This window comes from Lithobates pipiens, unplaced genomic scaffold, assembly GCF_037356315.1.
Source record: "Lithobates pipiens isolate NorthernLeopardFrog02 unplaced genomic scaffold, aLitPip1_a1.2 Scaffold_23, whole genome shotgun sequence".
NCBI lineage: Eukaryota > Metazoa > Chordata > Amphibia > Anura > Ranidae > Lithobates > Lithobates pipiens.
The window spans coordinates 293,142,946-293,170,330 of NW_027507785.1; the positions used below are offsets into that span (position 1 = coordinate 293,142,946).

Consider the following 27,385-nt stretch of genomic DNA (forward strand, 5'->3'; position numbering starts at 1 on the left):
TAGTTAACCTACTTTCAGTAATTTACATAATCTGTTCTGCATCTTAATACAGTGGCTCGCTGTCTCCGTTTCATTAAAAAAATATCTCCTTCACTGTATCCCCCGGTGCTCATGTAACTGGCTATCTCCTCTTTGCCCGTCTTGCAGAAACAGTGGGTGGGGGCGCAATTTCTCCGCTAACGTCAGCAGGACGCAAGGAAAAGAGAGGAGAGGAGACACGGCCAGTCACGTGATCACCGGGAGCCACCATGAGATACGGTGAAGGACGTATTTTTTATTAAATACCACAGACACAGCGGAGCACTGTATTAGGATACTGAACGGAGAGTATATTAATATATTGGTTATTCCTGCAGCAGAAAGATAATGGGATGGCACTGTCACTAGAGGGAAGGGGTGGACAGGACAGAGGAGACAGACATAGAAGAGCAGACTGCGTATGATGGAGGCACGCAGACCACAGTATCAGGGGCTCAGCAGCCATGATTATCATGGTCTGTTAGCAGAGGGGAGGGTATGGCCAGGCATTACAGGGTGCCAAATTACACAGCACAAGCACTGTGCTATGTAACATGCTTTTTTTTGGGAGTTAACACTTTAAGATTTGAAACCTCATACATGAAAATTTTAAAACTTTTATTCAAAGAGGACCACACCTCTACAGAAAATGGCATGAATATCAATACACTGTGTACATAAACAAGTACACTAATCTTAGTTCATACTGCTTCTCTTTAATTACATTCAACTTATTAAATAAAAACAAAGCCTCCCTTCGAGACGGACAGTTTTTTTTTTTTTTTTTAACAAATTTGTTTAAATGTCATACAAAGCATGTGAGAAGAAGAAGTGTGTGATGTCCTGCACCTCATCTTGCACATTATGAAAATACTGAGGTCTCACAGCTTAGGTACAAGATCTAACTGAAGCCTCTAGTGATGTTGACTTCCCATGGGGCATCAGTGCAGCTGGGCCTGTCACCTAGTGCCTTCAGGGGAATAAGGAAGACGACCCAACAAAGGTAAGGGTCCGACGATTTCACATAAGCATGCAGAGATGATTGCTGCTGAAAATTTGATACAAAGTGGTGGGGGCGATCTGCTTTACATTTACTTTACTGTGGGCAATGTGATACAATGTTTGTCTTTTTTCAGGCAAGGTCCATTTTAAAACCCATTTGACATCTTTGTGAAAATTACATTGTTACATGGTTAGTCTGGTTGAAAAAAAATTTAAATGACACAAATGCAACAAGTTCAACCAATAGGAAAAAAAAAAAAAAAAAAAACAAAAAAAAAAAAAGGTGGTAGATAAAGCAGCTTAAAGTGGTTGTATGCGATCATTTGTAATTTTTAAAATTAATATCGCCTAAACTTGTACAGTTTAGGAGATATTCACTTTGCATGGAGCCGCTGACGTCAGTGGCGCATGCGCTCTTAATGCTTGGCTGCTGGACCTTGCCGGGAAGAAGACTCCCGCACGCATGCATGAGTCCCGAAGCCATGAACCCAGAAGAAACGGTGAGGTCAAAACGTCAGCTCCCTCGGCATGGACCAGACTGCGATACAGGGGCTTCAATTTAAGGTATTTCATATAGAACTAGTATGCGGTGCATACTAGCTTATTATGCCTTTGCCTTACAGGGTTTTTTAGGTTTTTCTTTTTTATATGTGCGGGTATACAATCGTTTTAAGCACCCCTAAATCATCCCAAATTAGAGCTACAGCACTTCAATCGGCAATGTTCATGCTCCCTGTAAACATCCCTTGTGACAGCAATAGGCAGGTAGTAGGTACTCTTTACAGAGAGATCTGGGGCCTATTAGACCCCAGAGGTCTTCTCTACCCTTAAAAGCATTTGATCACACAAAGATCAGTGTGATCAGATACTTTCTTGCTTTAAAAATGGTGCAGTTTACATTTGGAGGTAAACCAGAAGTGGCATACCATAGTACTAATCGGAGACCTTCTGGTCCTTGAAAAGCTTTATAAGCCAAGCTAGGGGACCCACCGGCTTCAGTTCTGGGTTCTCTGGCGGGATGGAGAACCTGCAGAGGAATCGGTGGGAGGAGGTCAGGGTGACCTCTCCTGCTGAACTTGAAAGAAATCCAGACACCGATTAGTCTTTAGGATGGCTTTAACAAAAAATCTTGGCGCCCACACAAAAAATACCGGGATGATACCTGTAACGGCATGCATCATCCTGGTATACCACTTGAAAGCCGCAATTTAAGTATTGTGGTCTTCAAGTGGTTTTAAGCATGTGCCATATTACTGAACACTAATGCAACTACGGTACATAAAACTGAACACCAACTACAATTTTCACTGAGACTTCAGCTGCTAAGTAGAATGTGGATAATGTGTAACATGTAGAACAATGAATGCCCAGCTCCAAAACAAATTTATGTTTTAGTTTTGCGTGGAGAGGGGAAGGGTTAGATCCTCTTTTTTTAGAATTTTATTACAATCTGTCCCCACAAGTACAACCCCAATTCCAAAGAAGTTGGGATGATAGATACTGTAGATGTTGAAAGCCTTTGCAATTTTACAATGAGGAACATTCTTAAATGGTTTGTCTTTTCAAAGATTCTTGGACCTTGGCCTGTCTTTACTTTTGGAGACATGGACTCTCGAAGATGCTCTTTTTTTATACCCAGTCATGTTACTAATCTGTTGCAAAGTAACCGAATTAGATGCAAAATATTCTTCCATCTCTTCCTTGTTAATACCACTTTGCCAGCTTTGTTATGCCCTTTCCAAACTGAGACACGTGGCTGCCATACATTTCAAAATTAACTTATTTTTTCCCCCAAAATGATACATTTTCTCAGTTTAAACATTGGATGTGTTTTCTGTTTGCGAATGAAATTTGAGTTTATGAGATTTGCAAATCATTGCATTATGTTTTTATGTAGATTTTACACAGCATACACATTTTCTTAGAATTGGGGCTATAGATTAAGCCAAATTGCACCAGTGACAATTTTCATTGAATCAGTATGGGTAAAGTCAACATTGTAAACTGTCACTAGATCTTTGGAGATACTTCTATTACCTTCTGCTCAACAGAGAGACAAACACTGGCTCTTTGACCCCACTGGGGAAACCCCCCCTCAATACAAAACAGTGGGCACAGGAAGCAAGATAAATCTCACCAATATGAGGACTCTGTTTCTAAAGTCTTCCAGGCTTTATCAAAATGAAAAAAAAAAAAAATGGTTTGGCCCAGATTTAGGCTTTAAATGCTGAAATGAAGTTGGGAATAAAGCATTAGCTATAGGGTGCAATGTATATTCATTTTATCTTCTGTATCAGAGACCACGCATCTATGGAAATCAAACGAAGTAAAGCAGTGTGATAAGGTCACATTGATATTTTATACCTGTTCACACTAGGAAAGCAAGCCAACTTGGTAGAGCTCACTAACCTTGCTCAAAATTATTTCTGGTGCCAGGTACTCTGGGGTCCCACATAACGTCCAAGTTCTTCCCTTTACTCTCTTGGCAAACCCAAAGTCTGTGACCTGAAAAAGAGGAAAAAAAATTATTATTCTTGTAGCTGGGAAATCTGCAAGGAGAATCGTGGGAGAATTTCAGGTAACCACAAAATTGGAAATTATTTAATAAATAAACCACTCTGAGGTTTTCACTATTATGTGGACCTCTCTGTGATTTTACAAATCTTTGAATTCATTCCTGACACGTGGCAATATACAGCTACATAACATATAAAAAAAAGTTTAATCTTTAATTAAAAAGCCATCCTTGGCCTTCAGTCAGGAAGAAGCATTTCCTAATCCTCCCTTCTCCAGAAATTAGATTGTACAGCCTAATGCTGCACAAGGTGTAAGGCTGCAGTAGGGACTGATCTGTGTCAGACATTTGCGAACACAGTGAACTGCACAGGGACTGGATTTACAAAATTGCCATCTCCGAGCCACCATTCTTAATCCAGGCAGTATATAATGATCCCGAATAATGCCTGAGCAAAGAGGATATTGTCCTTCCGCAAAGAGAGGTGGATAAAAGTATTGTTAAGTGGAGCGCTGTGCTCTTCTAATAAAAGCTCAGAAGTGTTACACTTAAACATTACTTAGCACTTACAAGCACTTAAAAGGCTAAGTTGCCTTTTCTGAACATGTTACATGTCCACCCGTATTTGAGGTGGAACATGCAACATGTTGCAGCTCCTGCCACCACTTTCACCCATCCCCCTTTAGTGAGAGTGTAGTAACTTTTTGAAAACAGCCCGCACAGCCACGTCATTCATTCACAGTTTCCTGTGCATGAACTACAAGTACCATCAGTCACCACAGCCCCTGCAAATTTCAAACAGGCAGGCTGTATAAAATGCATGGGCAAAAAACTGCAGGGCTTTTCTGTAGAAGACTGACATTGCACCCCTAAACCACGGAAAACTAAACCAATGCTTTCCAGGCTCCTACATGAAAAATAAATGCACATCTTTCCTTGCAAAATGATGTGTATATATTTTTTCAGGAAAGATGAATTTATCCTTTAACATAAAGACTATATTGGATGATAGGTAAACTTTTTGGTTTTTTTGATTATGCATTTTGTTAAATTTTAGGCATGCTTACAAAATATCAGTAGTGAATATTTTGACCTACACATGGTATAGACCAGCCTTCCTCAACATTTTTACCCCAAAAGGAAACCTTGCAATAATTTTCAAGTCTCAGGGAACCCTGCTGAGATTGGTCCATTGATGGTCATTGGGAAAAGGTCTCCTATATTGGTGGAGGTCAGTGGGAAGAATGTTCACACGTGACTAAAATTTTGAACTCAAACACACTAAACGCACCTATAGCATTAATGCGATTTAGTACTGGTGTTAATGCGGTATAGTATGAGTGTTAAACTGACATTTTACAAGCGTTAAGTTTAAAACGCTCCCAAAAGGCCCTATGCGTGTTTTTTAAGTGTTTGATGCGCATTAAAACCACTGTACAATTTTTTTTAAATTTTGTTTTCACTTTTTTTTTTTTTTTTTAAGGGAAGCAACATTACAGGAATTAAAACATTTGAGGTGTGGCTTCTTGATGAATGTGATGGATTTACTAGGCTTTATCTCATGTATAGCCTTCTGCAGATGATGTATGAGCAATTGGCTGAGCAGAGGAAGAGAAGGGTATCCGGCTCAATTGGGTACATCCAATTGTCTCTCAGATATTCTAAAGGGCATTTTTATGCCCTGTATCATGATTTACGCACCTACCCCCAGAAGTTTTATGACTATTCAACTGCATTAAAATCGCTTCTATTGATGCGCTGAAGGAGAATCTTAGACCCTGGTTGACATGCAGCAGAACCAGATTGAGGCTTCCAGTATGTCCAGAAGAATGTATTAGTCACACTGCGGTATCAATCCAAGGGGACAAAAATACGCAGCAGTTCTGTTCATATTGCCAGCGCATTAGCGGAGCGTTATTATAGACTTGAATGGAAGGCAATGAAGTGTTTCAAACAAGGAAATAGGAGGAAAACGATGAATAGCACACCGTTGTTTGTGTCAGTGGCATGAATTTTGCCTCCATTGCCGGCCCCAAAGCTGCAGTTTGGAGACCACTGCTCTACAAAACAATTTTTTTCCATTCAACACTTCTGGTGGTGGCTCTAGCAACATAGTTCCTTACTTGAACCCCTACGTAACATTCAAGTACTAAGGTGACGTACAGGTCATAAAACGAAACTGGACACTGGCATCCAGTTTCTTATATTTACAGGGAACTTTATTTTTTTAAATTAAACCTGACATGACCACATTAAAAAATAAATGCGCATCTTTTGCCGGGTAAAGGTGTTTTTTTTTGTTTTTACTTGCAGCCCGGAAAGCAGACTGATACTCTTGACAAGTCTGCAGGAGTCCCGAAAAGACAACAAATGCTCAACAGCGGCATGGTAGTTCATTGAAACTACAAGCAGACAGCCACAAAAGGTGTCAGGACTTGTAGTTTCCTATTCACAGAGAACTGTGAATGAATTTTCAAACAGTGCCTGTAGAAGATGACTGGCAGCTGTCAATGGGGAGGAGGGGGAAAACACTGAAATCGGCATGGCAGTTCTGCTATCTGCAAGATTGTGGATAGGGTCACACAAAAGTACAATTTCTTTTTCTTTTTACTGGCTGGAGCAATGATCCACCAGAAATAAAATGCTGGGTGTTAACTACACAGGCAATCATTCCCTTACCTGAATATATCCTTGTTGGTCGATTAAAAGATTTTCTGGTTTGAGATCTCTGTAGATGAGGTCTAATGAATGGAGGTACTCGAATGTTAAAACTATCTGAGCTGCATAGAACCGTGCGTGGGGCTCACTGCAAAGAAATGAAAGTTCTCAGCAAATAGAAATGGTAACAAAATGCAGTAAATAGCACTCATGGGGAACATTGTTAAAACTTCATAACATTCTAATGTCTGTCACTAGAAACAAAGGGTGAACAAACTGCTACAAAATCTATATGTAGCTCCATTGAAAAAGCCTGAAAAACCAGCTGTAATGTTTTTACTGGCCATGTGACAGGTCACATGACAAAGACAAGCACAGGAGATGCATGGAAAACAGCCAGTCTGCTCACACCAGCCCTGAACACAAGCTTCTTGTACAGCACTGTCCCTGACACATGGCACCACTTAGCTCAGTGTACACTGACAAAAGGCAAATATGTCAAGCTGCCAACTTTCTACTTATGTACTGCAATACAACTTGCTGAGCCAATGCATTTAAACTACCCGAGATGAGAGAAACATGGAGGGATCGACATCAGTGGTCTCATTTGGCAAATGCTAGTTGAAAAGCAGAAATGCTAGCAGAAAAAAAAAAGAAAGAAGAAAACTCAGATAAATGTATCCTTATCTGTATACTTGATCTGAATCAGTGACTTAGTACTGAATGGGGGACCTGTAGACCCCCAATGTATAGGGGGACCCTGTAGACCCCCGATGCAAGTAGGAATGTTAACGTAAAGGGGGACTTCCATCAGACTTTCCCCTTTACACCAGGGTTCATAGAGTTCCTTCTTGCACTGTAACGACTGATGACCAGACACCCCCATACAGAGTTCCCCCTGCACTGCAAGGAGAAACCCAGCAGATTCCGATGTATTAATGCAAGGGGGAACTCTGTGGACTCTAGTGTAAAGGGGGAGGGGGGCTCTGGTGATCAGAGACCCCCATACATCATAGCCCCCCCTTACATCTGGGACCACATTTCCCTTAACATCAGTGTCTGCAGAGTTTATCCTTGCACTGTAAGGGGAAATCTTGCAGACCCTGATGCAAGAGGGAGGGGGGCTCCGGTGACTAGAGACAGTCTACATCAGCGTTCCCCTTCACATCAGGGTCTGCACTGTTCCCCTTTGGCTCTAATCGTGTGCTTTTTTTTTTAAACAAAGAGAACGCTATGCGTCTGGCTCCCTGCATGGAGATTAGGGGCCGGGCGCAAAGAGATTGGGGGGACCAGCAGCAACCCTTTAGAACAGGCCGCCACTGTTCTCCATGTAGATGATACTTTTCTTCATAGCAAAGGCTAAAAAGAGCAGAGAAAGGGCGTGCTGCTGGTGGGGCCTATACTGAACACGTTTCTTCACCCTGCTTTGCGTCTCAATGATGTCTAGTAGCCCTCAGAGAGAGTAACACTCAGAGTAAAAGAAAATAGCGCAAGAAACACAAAATGTTTTATTGTATGTAAGTGCATTTATCTTTAATAAACTAATTTTTAATACAGTAATGCACTATGAGCTTCTTTAATTGCTTTACATATTGCTTGATGTGACATGTGGAAGATATCCAAGCCTGATTCCATGCTTTAAATCTGGCTGTCCATTAGCCTACAGGGAGGATCCACACAGGTTCATGCGACCTCTTGGTCTTTTTACAATGAGTTACTGAAGCCTGATTCTATGCTTTAATATCGCCATGGCTATTCACCTACAGGGAGGATTCATAAGTGCACTTTCACACTGAGCTGCGCCGGGCATCAGTGGAGAAGCGCCACTATTTTTAGCAGCGCTTTACCGTAGTTTTAGCAGCCCTTTTCAGCTAACCCCCGCTAGCAGCCATAAAAAAGGTTAAAAGCACCTGCAAAGCGCCGCTGCCCATTGATTTCAATGGGTAGAGGCGCTTTAGGAGTGGTGTATACACCGCTCCTCAACAGCATCAAAGAAGCTGCTTGCGGGACTTTGAGCATCCTGCCAGCGCACCACTCCAGTGTGAAAGCCCTCAGGCTTTCACACTGGAGTGAGAGGCGCTTTTATTAGCGCTATAGTGGCTATAAAGCGGCTCAGTGTGAAAGGAGTCTAAAAGCTCATATGATCTCTTGGTGAGGTTATTCTTTCTGGTAAGCAGCTCACTTTATAAATGCAGCACGGTGGTGATATCACCTTAATGTGGGATTAGTGGATTCCCGGCACCATCAATCACATGGAAACACATACGGGATGCTGCATTCACCAAGTTTTTTTATTGCACCTAGTATCTTTTTCTATTCATTTTTGTAAACATATAATGTGAAACATTACATTTTTTTTTAAAGTATATTAATGAGATTGACACATTTGTCTTTAGCATTTAAACACACATGCTGTGTGCATTTTTTTTTTTTTTTTTAAGGGACCCACTTGTCGCGGTTTATTGTGGTTTTTCAACATTGTTTTTTTTTTTTGTATAATAAATGTTTATTGAAGGAAAAATGACAAACAGAAAGACAGGGAATACATTCAACATTTCGTTTTATTCACTGCTCCAAAGTGGTTTTGATCACTTTATAGTGTGAATCATTACACCCATTTACTATTTTTTACTATTGTTTTTGTGATATTCAATTAACAGCACATCTTACGTTTCTATTATTTATTATTCCTCACTATTCAAGGATTTTTGATTGCAACAGTTTTTTAATGTTTGATTTTTCAGGCTAAGAGCACCTTTGTTGACTTATTAAAGTTATAGTACTGACCTGAACCTGCCGATTCTTCTTAGATGTGAGAACATTTCACCCCCCGGCACATATTCCATAACCATGTATAAATTTGAATTGTCCTAGACAAAATAAACAAGCATTAGTTGGTCTTGAGAAGGTGAACCAATTATCAAGCACAGTCTACCAACCTTTTAGACATGGCATGAGAATTTAATCACCTCTGTGCTCTGCATCTACCAGTTAAAGTGGTTGTAAATCCTCCCATATACCCAGTGAAGTGACTGGTCTCGGGATACACAGAGATGAAACAAATGCGCCCATGTAATTTGTACCAGTTTATCCTCAATGCTCTGGACTGAGACAAGAACACACTATAGTGATGGGCTTTGGTAATATTTCATGTCTGAGGTTTACAACCACTTCAAGCCTTGTGCAGATCATTCCCAGTAACTCTGCATTCTGACATGCAGAAGGGACCATAGAGAATACCCTAAACATACCCAACTTAGATATGACAGCCACACAAGGCAAACAAGCTAAACCACCAGTGATTTGCTTTTGTTATGCAGGAAACCTGTCACTTTGTTCAAGATGCCAAGTCCACTTAGAGTACATTAAAGTGATTGTAAACCCTCACATATACTCAGTGAAGTGAACAGCCTCAGATTATACACAGAGATGAAATGATGCTTCTACATAGGTTTTATGTGTATATCTGCTGTCGTCCCCACTCTACACCATTTCAAAAGTGCAAATTGTGTTAAAAATCTTTCTTCATCTTTCAGTAGTACATAGGTATGAGAGATTGCATTTACACTGTGTGAGAGCTGATTGGAAGAAAGGGACCCCCTCCACATAGGCAAAGGAAAGAACATGCAGAGCTGTAGTCTGAATAGACAAGCTCAGTGCTTATCCCCCTTTAAGCTCACTCCCCAACACAATCTTTTAGCTCATGTGTCAGAACTGGTCATGCTAACAAGAGGAATGAAGCACCAGAGAGAAACACTTAGAGCTTTGGAGAGACACGTAAACACTACAGATATAGGTGCTCAGGTCAAATTTTATGAACGGAGTTCATAACCACTTTAAACCCCAGTTCCCACTGATGCAATGGAGGAAACGCAGTAATTCCTGTGCGTTTCCCCACACGCCATAGCAGTCACACTGTTCATGTGATCTGCTGTGTGTGTCAATTAAAAGTGAACGACACACTAAAGCGGCGCAAAGTGTGTTTGCCCGAACCGGATTACATAGGTATGAACACCGATGCGATCCGGTTTTATAGCAAACAAAAAAAGCTGACCTAATAGCGCACCTATTTCAGGTGTAGCAATTTGAGCCATTCATAAGTCTCAAATTGCACTATACAGAATCACATGTGATCTGCACAGGAATGCGGTGTGATTCCTGTGTGAATCACATGCGATGTGACAGCGTTTTACTTTACAAATAAACCTTGAACCATGCTGGGTATAAGAAAATCCAACACTACAAGCATGTTTTCTGACAGACTTATTTCCACAGACGGCATTCGCAACTATTTGAAGCAGAAGATTACCCAGATTAAAATGAGCAAAGATTACAGCTGCAGTGTTTGCTGCATAGAATTGGTAACTGACTGCTTTCATGAGTTGCATAGAATTCTAAATCCCTTACCACCGCTGCCACCTGGCCTTTAACAGCTTCTAAATGCCAGGAGGCTGAGGCAGGCCGCTGGGGTCATGTGACCGCTGTGATTGGTTGTCACAGCAGTCACATTATCGAAAACCTCCCAAGGGCAAGGGTGCATGCTCTCAACACAGAAAAGCGTTTACATCTATGCAGCCTCTTAGCATTAAAGCCACCCGCCGCGAGGCCGCATATATACATACCATCGGTGGGTAGAGGTTAATAAACACACACATTTAAACTGACCTTCTATACAAGCCTACACACTTGTACCTTGGAAGATATAAAACATTTTTAAAGTGGTTGTAAACCCTTACACACCACTTTTACCTACAGGTAAGCCTATAATAACGCTTACCTGTAGTTACTGTTAATATCTCCTAAACCACAGTTTAGGAGATATTTGCCATGTACGCTTGTGGCATGTCATCGGTGCATGCGTACTGAAGAAGGCACGATTGTGCAGTTTCTATAGGGCCCATGCTGTGACTGCAGACTCCTGCGCCTACAGTCACAGCATGGGGGGGGGGGGGGGGGGGGGAGGGGTAAAGATGGACGTGGCCACCAGCGGGGACATCATAGGCTTTGTTTGCAGGTAAATGCAACATAATGGGCTAGTATGCATTATGCTTTCACTTTGCAGGGGAATAAAGAGAAAGTAAAACCCATCAGAATTTACTTCCTCTTTAAATCATACAAATGTATTTAGAAATAAAATTGGGCAAAATAAACTTTTGTTTACATAAATGGCAAAGTGGTAGTGGAAGTTCTTTTATTCCAGAGAAAAAACAAGCTAGAATAACCTTTATAGAAAACCTGTAGTGTGAAACTATGGATGCAGCTATAACTGACCTCTGCTTTAAAAGGCTGGTTAGAATAGATGGATGGTGGAGTTTGCTTTAAATATTAAAAAATGAATTAAAAACAGTTTTTGGTGCTCAGTTGCAGTGAAGATCTGCTTTAACTGAGCAGGCATTTTATTATTAGGCACAGTCACTGATGAAGAGCTTTACCTTGAAGGAATACTCCAACCTGACCAGAAAAGGGAAGTTGACTGCTTGTAATATCCTCTTCTCATTAAGCGTGTGCTCTATCTGCTTCAGCTTCACCACCTGGGAACAAGAGAGGCAGGTGTGTATCATAAAAATTGCATACAATGAATTTGAACACTGGATCAGAAATGGGAAAAAAAACAAAAAAAACAAAAAACCTATACGTCTTAGTACGTGTTTAAAGAGGAGCTGCACTTAAAAAAAAAAAAAAAAAAAAAATATTAAAAGCCAGCAGCTATTAATATTGCAGCTGCTGACTTTTAATAAAATCACACTTACCTGTCCCGGGGTCCAGCGATGTCGGCGGCAGATGACGAGCGATCGCTCGTCTCGCTGCCGCCATCCTCTGTCAGGGAATGCCCGGTTCCCTACTGCGCATGCGCGAGTCGCGCTACGCGTCTCTTCAGATCCCCCGCTGTGTCCTGGGAACTGTGTGTTTCCCAGAACACAACGGGGGGGGCGGCTTCTGCGGCGGTCTGCCTGGAAGTGGGTGCAGATACCTGGATTATCCAGGTAACTGCACCCCCCTCCCCCCTGAAAGGTGCCGATTGTGGCACCAGAGGGGGGGAGGGATCAGATTAGCGGAACTTCCCCTTTAGGGTGAAGAACCGCTTAAAGGTATAACTAAAAAGGCAAAACTTTTTTTTTTTTTTTCAATTTTGGATAGAATGGCGATGTTTTCCAGGGGGTCCCCAAGGAATTCCCTTAATTTGCAATGATTTCCTCTCCCTTGCTGTTTGGCTTTGGGACAGGAAGTGAAGGGAAATCTCTGCAATGGGACACAGAGGGTGAAAACAAATCTAACAGGGGTCCATAACCCTCTCCCTCGCTCTATCCAAAATGAATGCCTATAGTTCTACTTTTACGCAAATGTGCTTGTGTTGCGGCTCTTATATGTAAAAATCACATACACAATATAACCAAAATGTTTGTGGCTAGCTTACCACCATTCCTATCTCTGAGCTTGTTGGACATCCCATTCCAAAACCTAAAGGTGTTAATATGGAGTTGACATCCATTAAGGCTACAAAATATTCCACTCCTCTGGCAAGAATTTTCACAACATTTTGGAGTTTTTGGGCGATTTGTGTGCCCCTGTGCACAAAGTCAGGTCCATAAAGACAAGAACTATAGTGTTAAGCAAAAACACAGGGTACGGATGTACTGATGTAGGAAGCGAAGAATTGGTTCGTGGTCTGAGTTCTAATACATCCCAAAGGTTCTCAGAAGGGTATAGGTCAGGGCTCTGTGCAGGATGCCTTCACTAACAGCACGCTCAATGCGTCTGCGCCATTGTCTACGGCGTTGTGTACGACATCGGTGCCCGTGTTTAGGAAAATATCTTCTCAACCGTGTAGGTTAGAGATATTTCTTGCACCTACAGGTAAGCCTTAATCTAGGCTTATCTGTAGGTTAAAGTGGTCTGTAAGGGTTTACAACCACTTTAAAAACCCTACCAAATGTAAATGTTAAGGGTGGGGGGTGGGGGGGTTAATGTTTGACAAAGTTTTATATAATTTTGTGAGACAGATAGCGCTTTCTTTTAAAGGTGGTATTTATGAACCACTTCAGCCCAAGAAGCTTCACCCCTGTTCTCTAACTGGGGGGCTTTTGACTGGGGAAAAGAGATCCGTATTCCTTGGCAGGAACACAAGATCTTTCCCTCTCACAGACCACCGTTCTGCTTATCCTGTGAACAATTGGCGGGTCCTGGTGGACAGTGTCCGCTGGACCTGCTGATTGGCTCCCGCTGTGTACAATCACAGTGGGAGCGGGTCGCCGGCAGTGAGAATGGTGCACTAGATACATTAAAAGCAAAGTTCATCTTTTAGAACAGGTTGCACCCTTATTTAGGGTGTAACATGTGAATAAATGATGTGCATAGCCATGTGAATGTGAATAATATATAATAATGCCATGCAAAGCCATGTGAATAAATCAACTACAAGTCCCACCTTTTACTGTGGCAGGCGGCTTATAATCCATTCACTCTGTACAGGCTTTCAGGTAGAAATCTGGGAGGGAAGGTGTGCAGCAGCCTGACATTGCACCTTCAATCTGCTGAATGACGGTGCAATGCTTTGCAGGCTCCCGTGGTAAAAAAAAAAAAAAAAACACATGAACATTCTTTCTGCAAAAAAACATGCATTTATTTTTTCCTAAAAAGTGAACATATCCTTTAATGTACAAGTCATACACCAAGGAAGGAGGAACTGAAGGGGTTAATGTAATGGTAACATACAGCGGCAGGATTGAGATGAAGGGGTTATTGTTCACATGTGCAGGATAAGGGAGGTGAAAGGGATAATATACAGGTCACTAGAGACTAGAGCTGCACGATTCTGGCCAAAATGACAATCACGATTTTTTGCTTAGCATAAAAAGAACACGATTCTCTCACGATTCACGCAACGTAAAATCTTTCACACTATACATATTTAAAAAAAAAAAAAAGGGGGGGGGGATAACTTTACTGGTTAGTTTTTTTTTTTACATAGCTCATTAAAGTAATTTTCCCCAAAAAAAAAAAAAAACTGCGCAAATATAGCGCAACATAAAATATTGCAACAACCATTTTCTTCTCTAGGATGTTTACTAAAAAAATATATATAATGTTTGGGGGTTCCAAGTATTTTATTTTTTTTTGCTAGAAAAAGGATTAAACTGGAAACCAACAAATGTCAGAAAAAAGTTTAGGGTTTAAGTGATTAAACTTTTTTTCACTGATACGCAAAGTCTATTCCATTGACAAATTGTTACAATGTTTATACTTCAGTTCAACTGATTAAGAATATTTTGATTCCTGGCAGACTGCCCAGTTTTTCTCTTCCTTTCTTTTGAGGGTTATGGCTTCAGAAGAGCAGAGAGGATTCTTTGCATAGAAAGAATTGAGAAACTTGTCAAGATTGCGATGACGATTCTTGGCGATTAACAGTGCAGCTCTACTAGAGACAGCATTGGAGATATGTGCAAGGACCCTTTCACACAGACAATCCGATTAGGTCCGCCTGTCAGTTATTCAGATGGACCTGATCGGACCCGCCAGGCTCTATGGAGTGGCGGATGTCAGCGGACACTAAGAGGGGGAAATCTGTGTGTCACTGCGAAATCTGTAGCTGGTGATTCATTCATTCTGTCCCCATGGAAAAGTACTCCATCTCTATGCTTCCCCAGTTGGAAGGAAAGCAATCAGCACTGTAAAGAGTACCGTGTGATTGCTGTGATGGCCAATCGATCACAAGGTACCCAGGCCCCCTTGATTGCCTAGGTACTGTGTCTGTGTCTTGAGCTCGTTACACCATGATCACTGGGCGGGTTGTCGCCTGACGGCTATTTATCCGTTTATAAACAGTGATCGGTGAATAAAGGGCAGCTGATCCCCATTGATAACTGTACTCCAGAAAAAATTTAAATAAAAAAAATAAGGGGTTAACTTTAAACTCCAGCCATGGACTGCAACACACCCTGAGGGACTGCAACACACCCTGAGAGATGTTCCTACCCTTCCCCATTCTATACAAATACATTTTGACTGTAATTCTTCAATGAATGTCCAAAGAAAAGGTCAATATAGTTCACTTAGACCCCTTTCACACCAGGGCATTTTGCAGGCGCTATGGCGTTAGAAATAGCGCCTGCAATCCTCCCTAAAAAAGCTGCACCATTGTTTGTAGTGTGAAAGCCTTTTGCACTGCAGCGGTGCGCTGGCAGGACGTCAGGAAAAGTCCTGCCAGCAACTTCTTTGGAGCAGTGTGTTTACCGCTCCTCCACCTCTGCTCCCCATTGAAATCAATGGGGCAGCGCTGTAATACCGCCAGCAAATCCCCGCTATTTGCAGCGTATTGCCAGTGTTTTTAACCCTCTCTCAGCTGCTAGTGGGGGTAAAAGCGCCCTGCTAGCGGCCGAAATGCGCCGCAAATCCGGCGGTAAAAAGCCGCTAAAAATAGCGGCGTTTTACCGCCCACGCTATGGGCGGTGTGGTGTGAAAGGGGTCTTATAGGAAATTTAGAGAGTTATGACTACAGTATACTATATACAGAGGTCCTGTGGCATGGGCACTCTGGCTTACGCATGTATTTGTAAATGTGTGCAAACAAAACCCTCTGTTTTAAATGGAGAGCATTAGACAGGGCCAATTTGGTTGTTTTGCGGGCTGGCCGGTAAGTATGCTGGAAAACGTGTTCTTTGCAAGTCACTTCGAGAAAATGTAGCATCACACTGCCTAAAGCATTGTCTAAGTCCCGTACAGCTAATAGACCCACCTTCTGTTTATCCAGGATCTTCATGGCATAATACTGATCGGCTCCTTTGTGCTTTACCAGCATCACTCTTCCAAATGAACCAGTTCCCAACGTTTTTATTCTTTCAAAGTCATCTAGACTGGCAGTATTCTGAAAAACAAAAAAAATGGACAAACCATTTTAAAAGAACTCCACATGAAACCTGCCACTAAATTCTACATGTCAGGGTATGTGAACTTTATGCTGTGCATGTACTGCAGTGCCTGTAACTGATGCAATGCCGTCTGGAACATAGAAAGCTGTATGATGTCCGACTAGCTATCAATTCTGCTGCTAGGGTCTCTCAACTGTACAGTGCAGCTCACAGCAGCCTCAGAAATTCAGCAGTGTAAGTGAGGAATGGCTTTCCTTACATTTATATAGCAGCCACACAGCAAATTTATGAAAGAGAAAAAAATATATATAAACTAAACCAAAGACATCCCTCAGAATATTACTAAATTAGAAATCAGAGCCCTATGACTTGATAGAAGTCAACAGAGCTTCTCATTTACTAAGCTTTGGAGAAATTGCACATTGTAGAGTGCAACTTGCAAAGTGCACAGTGTGTTTGCCATTAGTAAACCAACCCCCATTGACTCATTAGGTGCTTTTGGATGACAGACATGGAGCCGGCCTCTTAAAATATCCAATAGTAGAAACAAGTTATTGAGCCAGCGATGGCACAGCACACAATGTTATCCTTCCAGGGTCTCTGTAGCTATACAGTTGTGCTCATAAGTTTACATACCCTGGCAGAATTTATGATTTCTTGGCCATTTTATCAGAGAATACGAATGATGACACAAACTTTTCTTTCACTCATGGTTAGTGTTTGGCTGAAGCCATTTATTATCAATCAACTGTATTTACTCTTTAAATCATAATCACAACAGAAACTACCCAAATGACCCCGATCAAAAGTTTACATACCCCAGTTCTCACATCATGTATTGCCCCCTTTAACATCAATGTCAGTTTGAAGTCTTTTGTGGTATTTGTGGATGAGACTCTATCTTCTCAGATGGTAAAGCTGCCCATTCCTTTTGGCAAAATGCCTCCAGTTCCTGTAAATTCTTGGGCTGTCTTGCATGAACTGCATGTTTGAGATCTCCCCAGAGGGGTTCAATGATATTCAGGTCAGGAGACTGAGATGGCCACTCCAGAACCTTCACTTTATTCTGCTGTAGCCAATGACTTGGCCTTGTGTTTTGGATCATTGTCATGTTGGGATGTCCAAGTACGTCCCATGTGAAGCATTCTGGCTGATTATTATTATTCAGGATTTATATAGCGCCAACAGTTTGCGCAGCGCTTTACAATATGAGGGCAGACAGTACACTTACAATACAAATCAATATAGGAGGGATCAGAGGGCCCTGCTCGTTAGAGCTTACTGATGAATGCAAATGTTACTCCAGTATTTTTTTTGATAACATACTGCATTCATCTTGCCATCAATTTTGACCAAACTGAATGTGCCTTTGTAGCTCACACATCCCCAAAAACATCAACGAGCCACCTTCGTGTTTCACAGTAGGAATGGTGCACCTTCCATCATAGGCCTTGCTGACTCTTCATTTTTGTCTCATCACTAGGGCTGCAAATAATGATTATTTTCACAATCAATTAGTTGGGCAAATTTTTTATTTTTTTGTTTAAACAGGGAAAAAAAAAAACCCAACCACAATATGCCATATCTTCGTTTAACATAATAATGAAAAAGTACACCAATGACGGGGCACTATTACCTCCCCCCCCCCCCAGGAAAACCAATGACAGGGCACTATTCCCCCCCCCCCCCCCAACCCCTGGAACACCATTGATGGGGCATTATTCTGCCCCCCCCCAGGGACACCATTGATGGGGCACTATTCCGCTACACCCCCCCACCCCCCAATACCAATGATGGAACAACCTAGAAACAGCTATGATGGGGCACTATCCTCCCACCTCCAAAAAAACATTGATGGGGCACTAGTTCCCCCGAACACCAATGATGGGGCCCAAGTCCTCCCCGAAATACCAAATTGGTTACATGAGCGCCGCATTGAGAAAGCAGGAGGCAGGGAGGAAGGTGCGAGCAGACCAATGAATCGATAATGAAAATTGTCAGCAACGATTTTCATTATGGATTAATAATTTCAGGACTACGCATCACTCCAAATGACTTTGTGCCAGAAGGTTTGAGGCTTGTCTCTGTGCTGTTTGGCGTATTGTAAGCGGGATACTTTGTGGCATTTTCATAGTAATGGCTTTTTTCCTGGTGACTCGACCATGCAGCCCATCTTTCTTTAAGTGCCTCATTGTGTATCTTGAAACAGCCACACCACGTGTTTTCAGAGAGTCCTGTATTTCACCTGAAGTTATTTGTGGGTTTTTCTTTGCATTCAAAAATTTTCCTGGCAGTTGTGGCTGAAATTTTAGTTGGTCTACCTGACCGTGCTTCAACAGAACCCTTCATTTTCCACTTCTTGATTTGAGTTTGAACATTGCTGCTTGGCATTCTCAATTCCTTGGATATACCTTTCTTGTTTTATTCGGTTTAACTACGTTTTCTCGCAGATCCTTTGACCATTCTTTTTCTTTCCCCATGACTCAGAATCCAGAAACCGTCAGTGCAGCACTGGATGAAAGATGCAAGAGTCTGTCAGGAGTCCAGAAACTCTTTGACCTTTTATACACACACACGAATTACAAGCAAACAGATCACAGGGGAGGACGGTTACCTTTAATAGCCTTTTAATAGCCTTTAAAATTCAAACCCCTCTGTGTCAGAATGTTTTCAGACCAAAATCACCAGGTTAGGTAAACTTTTGATCGAGGTCATTTGGGTAGTTTCGGTTGTGATTATGACTTAAAAAGAGCAAAACAGTTGATTGATAATAAATGGCTTCAGCCAAACACTAACCATGAGCAAAAAATGTTTGTGTCATTCATATTCTCTGAAAAATGGCCAAGAAATCATACATTCTGCCAGGGTAAGTAAACTGTACATCTAAAATGAGAATACAGTCAAGTGATCCAATTTTATTTTTATGGTCGATATGCAAACAGGACCTTGCACTTTGAAAGAGGAGGATCAAGTCTCCATTGCCGATACCTAGGAAAAAAGTCAGTGTTCACAGATCACATATTGCTATCCTCACTGGGTCTTTGTAAACATACATATAAATTAAAAATACAATCATGCATTTTTTTTTTTTTTTTTTTTACAAAATATGAAAAGAAACTTGCACTTTAAAAACACAAATGTCACTTGGCACAAATGAAGTGCATTCAGATCCAACTGAAGCCAGACTAACAGGTTTGTGACAAATCTGGAACAGTGCCAGCAGAAGACTGAACAGCGTATGCAAACTAGGTACACAAATGCACAAGGACTGCAGCAATGCCAACAAAACAGAACCAAACAAACCACCACTATACACATACAGGTCTTTTACACCTTTTAAAGCAGTACTTCACCCAAAAGCTTCTCTCAACTGCCCCCCCTCCCCCAGATTTGCCATTTTATATGGAGGGGGAGAAGCAGGTACCTCCTCTGACCACCTAGGTGATTAGAGTAGATGTCCCCCCCCCCTCCCCCTGCCCAGAAATCTTCTAGGACACATCACAGGAGGCTGCGTGTCCATTCACAAGGTTCAGTATGGCTCGAGCATGCACAGTCCAGGCCACAAGGAGTCACACCCAGCTTCCCACAGTTAACATGCCCGTGGCAGGTTCCTAAAGACCAGTGAAGAACTAGCCCCGGCGAGGACAGTGCTGGATGCCTGGACAGGTAGAGTGTGTTTATTAAGTCAGCAGTTACAGTATTTACGCTGTTGACAATTACGTTTTGGAAACCTGCCTGAAGCTCCTCCTCTTTAAAAAAGGAGGATCTTCAGGGTGTTTGCAAAAAAATTAAAAAGTCTGAAACTACAAATAATGTCGCTGCGGACTTAAAGCGGAGTTCCGCCCAAATTTTTTATTTTAAAAAAGTCAGCAGCTACAAATACTGCAGCTGCTGACTTTTAAAAATATGGACAGTTACCTGTCCTGCGCGCCCGCGATGTCGGCACCCGAATCCGATCTGTCGATTGGCTCTCGGGTGGTGCCGCCGCCATCCTCGGTAAGGGAATTGGGAAGTCCCGGTTCCAGACTGCACATGCGCTGGTCGAGCTGCGCAATATGAATGGTCCCTGCTGTCTCTGGGACCTGTATGTTTCCTAGCTGACCGTTTGGGGTGGGGGGCAATCACAGGAAGTGGTGTAGATAACCACAGATTCTGCAAATCTCTATGCCTGGAAGTGGGTGCAAATACCTGTATTATACAGGTATCTGCACCCCCCCCCCCTCTCCCCTGAAAGCTGCCAAATGTGACACCGGAGAGGGGGAGGGTTCTGAAAATTATAATTGAGATTTAAAACAAAACTTCACCCTAAAGGGAGGGGCCAGAAAGAGCAAAGAGGGACCTGAGAAGAGGAGGACCTGGGCTGCTCTGTGCAAAACCACTGCATAGGAGCCTTTTTTTTTTTTTTAATAAAACAAGACTTTGCAATCACTCTAAAGCTGAACTCCAGGATAAGTAAATACTGTCTAAATACAAGAAGCACAAGGACATCTTGAAGCTGCTGATCGACTCTCCTCAAGGAGAGCCAATTACGGGTATCTGTGTTAACATGTGACCGGCTGTGAATGACCACAGCTGATCACATGGCTAAAAAGCCGCAGCCATGGCTCTTTACACAGATCAGGGGGTTGCACCGTTTCCTAGCAACACGGCGCAGCTGCGATTAGGGGCGTGCGAGAGCGGTCATTCTGGGAGGCTGTCATATGACGCCCACCCAGAACGAGAGCCGCACCGTCCAGCCGTCGTCATTTGACGGTGGGTGGGCGGCAAGCAGTTAAAAATAACAAACATGTTATACTCACCTGCTGTGTAGTTGGTTTTGCACAGAGCAGCCCAGATCCTCTTCTTGGGTCCCTAACCGGTACTCAGGGCTACTCCCTTCTGCCAGGTGCCCCCACAGTAAGCAGCTTGCTATGAGGGCGCCTGAGCCGAGCTGCTGCTCTGTGGGTCTATTCAGACAGAGCCGATGGCTTTACCGTGCCCTCTCTCCCCCTTCCAATGGCACCCAATGCTGTGTCTCAGCCAATCAGGAGGGAAAGGTCTGGACAGCTGAGGTTCTCGTACAACATAACTGGATCGACATGTGGCTCAGGCAAGTATGATGGGGAGGGGGGAGGGGGGGGGGGTTTGGGGGGCTGCTGCACACATAGGCTCCATTAGGATTAAAAAAAAAACAAAAAAACAACTTCTGACTATGGAACAGGGCGATTAAAAATCAAAAAAAAAAAAATCATTTTTTTTAATTTAATTTGGATTTTCGTTATTTATCAAATTTATTTTAATAAATGTTTTAGGAGTAAAAGTCTATCTAAAGATAGTTTTCTATTTAGGATACATTAATGATTTTGTTTATTCAGCACGAGGCTGAACATTCTGCAATAGATACATTTTGGATAAACTCATTCAATGAATCCGAGCTCTGTAAGCTGAGATAACATGCACTGCATTGATGCATTCATACAATGTTACAGTAACCATGAGATAAAACAAAAGTTCAGGAATATTTATTTATCCCATTGTTTTGCAAATCTATGTACACCACAAATTGTATGATTGAATCGGTTCCGATATCGCTGTTTTACTAACCCGACAGCTTATTATTCTAAATAGGAAACCTTAATTTTTTTGTTAGCAAATATATATCCTAACTACCAGAAAGAATGAGTCCTTACATTTAAAGAGCACCTGTCATTTGAGAACCATCATGGCAGTGCCTGTTAGCGGGCATCCCCTCATCTGCTGCCACCAAGTCCTTCACCTTGTTGTGTCACTGGCAATTCACCAGCCGTCCCATTAACCACTTGCCGACCGGGCCATAGCCGAAAGACGGCTACAGTGCAGTCAGCTTATTCTGGAAGGGAGTCCATGAACATCCCCCCAGAATCTTGCTCGGGCGCGCGCTCCCCCAAATATCTGTGACCATCATGGATTGCAGTAAACGGGCGCTAGTAACGGCAGTTTACCACGTGATCGCTAAAATGACGGAGCGATCACTTGTAAACAAACCGCCGTCATGTCATGACTCTGGTTCCCCCCTCCCCTCTCCGTACCTATCAGTACAGTGCGGGGAGAGAGATTGGAGCAGCACTGTGGGCTGGACTCTGCCCACATTTTCAGTCTTATTTGATTAATAGCACAAAAAAAAAACCCAGCGGTGATTAAATTCCACCAAAAGAAAGCTCTATTTGTGTGAAAAAAGGACAAACATTTCATATGGGTACAGTGTTGCATGACTGAGTAATTGTCATTCAAAGTGTGAGAGCACCGAAAGCTGAAAATTGGTCTGGTTAGGAAGGGTTTTAAATGCCCAGTGGTCAAGTGGTTAAAGTGAATGGGACGGTTGGTGAGTCAACAGCAGGTCATAGGAGGAGCTGCTGCGGGACAGAGGACAGTTGCTCTTTAAAAATGAGTTAAATCAAGCTTTTTACTAGTGATTTAAATTGGGATTTAAATCTAATCCACCCTGCTTTAGAACCGCTTTAAAGATTTTACATACATTCGTTCTGATCAGAGGACTGATCAAGTCACAATAGGTAACAGGTCACATAACATATGCACAGCATGTCAGAAAGTCAAAAGAACATGGTACTAAGGCACATGATGTCCCGTTTCCCAGGATATAGTCCGAGTTCTACAATCAGTCATGATCCATTCAACTCCCAAACGCAAGGTGGATGAATCCACTAGTAGACCTCCCCATTTTAACGCATACACTGATCAGCCATAACATTACGACCATGGATCGATATAGTGAATAATAGTCTTTACAATGACACCTGAAAGTGAGTGGAATATATTGGGAAGCAATTGAACATGATGTCCCTAAAGTTGAAAATAGAAAACGTGGCCACATGTATGGATTTAAGTGACTATGACAATTGCCAAATTGTTATAGCTAAACAATAGGGCTAGAGCAACTCCAGCTCTTGTGGGATGCTCCCTGTCTACAGTGGTCAGGACCTACCAAAAATGTGCCAATAAAGGAAACCGAGTGAACTTGCTGGCGTCAACACCTCGAAAACTCGTGGTTGTGTTCCTCAAACCATTGTTGAATTCATCAGACCAAACCACCCCTCTGTGGTCCAGTTCTGATGCTCACATGCCAATTGTTGGGGCTTTTGGCTGTGGACACTAACCCTAGATACAACAGAGCCCCATACACAAACTGAGATGCACTGTGCGTTCTGACACCTATCAGAACCAGCATTAACTTTTTTTTTTTATAGCAATTTAAGCTAAAGTAACTCTATTGGATCGGACTACACGGGACAACTTTCCTTGGACCATTTTTGGCTGGTCCTGACATCCCACAAGATCTGCAGCGTTGGCGTTGCTCTGACCTCATAGTCTAGCCATTACAATTCAGCAATTGTCATCACTCAAAATGTTTACCCTTGCCCTTTTTTTTCTGCTTTAAAACACAAACTCCATGGACAACAAGTTCAAGTGCTGCCTTACATATCCAACCTAATTCCAGGTGTCATTGTAACAAGATAATCAAAGTTATTCACTTTACCTCTCCATGGTCATAATGTTGAGGCTGATCAGTGTATGCCTATTGAGAGCAAAGTGACAATGCCTGCAGATAGCCCCTCATCCCTAGAGAAGTGCATTCATCCATCTGTGATCCCTCGTCACTCACACATTGCAGGAGATCAGCTTGGGTAACCGCCAGATTTGGAAAATATCCAGTGGATTAGGTCAGTGTTCAGGCCTGACGAATGGCCACAATTTGGCCAGAGCACTGCTACATGGGTGCATCGTGTATGTTACCCAGAACAGAGCAGTGACTGGTGAGTATAATTATATATATATAAAAAGCCGATTTCTACCTGTTGTCACAGCATCTCCCAGCAATCGCATGACTCTAGGCTCTCTCTTCTCCCCGGCTGACGTCAGCAGGGGAATCTCGGCCCCGCCCACTGGCACCATCAGGGAGAGCAGAGAGCCTGGAGTCACGTGATTGCTGGGAGATGCTGTGAAAACAGGTAGAAATCGTTTTGTTTTGTTTTTTATAAAGCACAGGCACTAGGATACTGCTTTTTTCTTTTTTTTCTGATAGAGGGAATGATATAAAAGATGAGATAGTGGCTTAACACCGTAAACCTTGTAAAAACAAGTAAACCAAACACGGGCTAAAAGAAAATACATCAATGTTTCCCTTCAATAACAGCTACCTAAAACATCACTACATTTCCTAGAACAGACATTTTATCTTGTCCATATGCCTCTTATCTGCCACTGGCACAAGAGGGAATAGAAGTTTGGTTCCTGTGTATGGCCACTCCCACAGCATCTCATAACTAATTGGAGCTGAACCAGGAAAATGATGCTCAGATCCCACAATGCAACAGGAGCTTTCCCTTTTTATCTCTGTATAAACTGCCCCACCAAGAGGTAGGATGTAATGCACGAAAGTGCAAATTTTAAAAAGGAATTAAACCACTTACTTACTGGGCACTTATATCCCCCTTCCTGCCCTGGCCAATTTCCAATGCTTTCACACTTTGAATGACAATTGCGTGGTCATGCAACACTGTACCCAAACGACATTTTTTCCCCCCACAAAAATAGAGCTTTCTTTTGGTGGTACTTAATCACCACTGTAATCAGGCATTTTTTCTCCATCACTGATGGGCATGGAGAGGTAGCAATGATAGGTGGCATTGATGGGCAGTAAGGGAACCGATGTCCCCCTAACAGAAGCCATTACCGGCTTTATTCTTTTCTTGATGCTGACCGCATGGAGAAAAAAAAAAAAAAAAAAAAAGTTGGTAACTGGCTTCTGTTTACTTCCGTGATAAGCTGTCATTGGCTGACGGTGATCTCCTGGTAAAGGGCTCGTTGTCATTGGCCCTTTACCCTGCAATTGGCCAAATCCCAAGGTCCCTCCTCTCACGTTCTCGGCAGGTGGTGCAAGAATGGGAGCATGTCCATGAACGGACTCCCGGAATTTGAAGCCTGTGCTGTAGCAGTCTTTCGGGTATAGTATGGGCGTCAAGTGGTTACGCTCTTCGTTTGTATGTATACATCAAATTTTTTTGTAAATATGTTATATCTTTATATGCGACAACACTGGAGAAATGACACTTTGCTACAATGTAAAGTAGTGAGTGTACAGCTTATATAACAGTGTAAATTTGCTGTCCCCTCAAAATAACTTAACATACAGCTATTAATGTCTAAACCACTGGCAACAAAAGTGAGTACACCCCTAAGCGAAAATTTCCAAATTGGGCCCAATTAGCCATTTTCTCTCCCCAGTGTCATGTGACTCAATGTTACAAGGTCTGTGAACGGGGAGCAGGCTTGTTCAATTTGGCGTTAATCGTTCTCACTTTCTCATACTGGTCACTGGAAGTTCAACATGGCACCTCATGGCAAAGAACTCTGAGGATCTGGAAAAAAAAAAAAAAAAAAATTGTTGCTCTACATAAAGGCCTAGGCTATAAGAAGATTGCCAAGACCATACAGCGGTTTAACAGGACAGGTTCCACTCAGAACATGCCCTACAATGGTCAACCAAAGAAGTGGAGTGCACATGCTCCGCGTCATATCCAGAGGTTGTCTTTGGGAAATAGACGTACAAGTGCTGCCAGCATTGCTGTAGAAGTTGAAGGAATGGGGGGGGGGGGGGGGGGTTTGGTCAGCCTGTCAGTGCTCAGATCATACGCTACACGCTGCATCAAATTGGTCTGCATAGCTGTTGTGCCAGGATGCCTCTTAAGATGATGCACAAGAAAGCTTGCAAACAGTTCGCTGAAGAAAAGCAGACTAAGGACATGGATTACTGAAACCATGTCCTGTGGTCTGATGAGTCCAAGATAAACTTATTTGGTTCAGATGGTGTCAAGGGTGTGTGGCGGCAACCAGGTGAGTACAAAGACAAGTGTGTCTTGCCTACAGTCAAGCATGGTGGAGGGAGTGTCATGGTCACTGGGGAGCTACAGTTCATTGAGGGAACCATGAATGCCAACATGTACTGTGACATGCTAAAGCCGAGCATGATCCCCTCCTTTCGGAGACCGGGCTGCAAGGCGGTATTCCAACATAACGACCCCAAAAACATCTCCAAGATGACCGCTGCCATGCTGGCCAAGCACGTCTCTAGACCTAAACCCCATTGACCATCTGTGGGGCATCCTAAAACGGAAGGTGGAGGAGCGCAAGGTCTCCAACATTCACCAGCTCTGTGATGTCATCATGGAGGAGTGGAAGAGAACTCCAGTGGCAACCTGTGAAGCTCTGGTGAACTCCATGCCCAAGAGGGTTAAGGAAGTGCTGGAAAATAATAGTGGCCACACAAAATATTGACACTTTGGGCCCAATTTGGACATTTTCACTTAGGGGTGTACTCACTTTTGTTGCCAGTGGTTTAGACAATAATGGCTGTGTGGAGTTATTTTGAGGGGACTGCAAATTTTCACTGTTATATAAGCTGTACACGCATTTAAGTTTTGTCATATGAAAAGATATAATAAAATATTCACAACTGAGCAATGCATGCGACTAGTTTCTCCATACAAGAGGCACCTTGAAGCTGTCAAAGGATTTTGTACAATGTATTAAATATATTTCAGTTAGCGTATTTAATACCTTTTCCCTGTGTCATTCCATTTTATTACACATAAACTTAATTTATGAACTTATTGGCTTTGGTTTCTTCATATGTATAGGATGCCTGATGAAGTCATGTGACAGTGACGAACACGCAAGGGAACACAAGGCACCGGAAGTGACGTGGGTGAGCTTGCAGCTCGTTGGTTGTTTGATATTTCTTAATGTGAGCACCTTGATTTTACTTTTACCATTTTGTCAAACATTTGGAAATACTACACTATCATGCATCCCCCCCCCCCCCCCCCCATATGCCCCATTGCGAGGTTCATTGGATGCAGACACACCAGGGACAATAGGGGGACTCTGATTCCAGATTAGAGACACACCAGTGGAGCCGGATATGCCATACTGGGAGGCTGCCAAGAAACATTGAGATGTACCCAGATGCTGTTACATTTATATGAACGCAACTTATCTTTTTTGCCCTCTCCTATAAGTACATTTGCAGGATATACCTATAGGGAGGACATTTTTTGTATGCTTTTTTTTACCTATTCCTTCAGGATTTATTACAATTGTAGTGCACCTTTTTTGAGCAGTTTTTTTTCACTGCATTTGTACATCATATGGCTATATTTCCTATCACTGTTCTATGAAGAATCATTTGAGCGTTTGATATACTCCTATTGTCTTATTGATACACTTGTTTTAGCCAAAGACATCGCAGGGAATGCGACACGTTTTTATACTGCCTAGGATTGGATATATA

General features: G+C 42.4%; 1 protein-coding gene across 3 annotated transcripts in view; it reads right to left on the reverse strand.

Moving 5' to 3' along the window:
- The window catches only part of PRKACB (protein kinase cAMP-activated catalytic subunit beta), a 158,874-nt gene that overhangs the window by 16,621 nt on the left and 114,868 nt on the right, over positions 1–27,385 (reverse strand). For all 3 annotated transcript variants that reach the window (XM_077450358.1, XM_077450357.1, XM_077450359.1), the window contains exons 3-7: positions 15,927–16,055; positions 11,626–11,724; positions 8,981–9,063; positions 6,215–6,341; positions 3,430–3,525 (exon numbers count right to left, since the gene is read on the reverse strand). In XM_077450358.1, the coding sequence (XP_077306484.1) occupies positions 3,430–3,525; positions 6,215–6,341; positions 8,981–9,063; positions 11,626–11,724; positions 15,927–16,055 (534 nt within the window). The remainder of the gene's footprint in view (positions 1–3,429; positions 3,526–6,214; positions 6,342–8,980; positions 9,064–11,625; positions 11,725–15,926; positions 16,056–27,385) is intronic.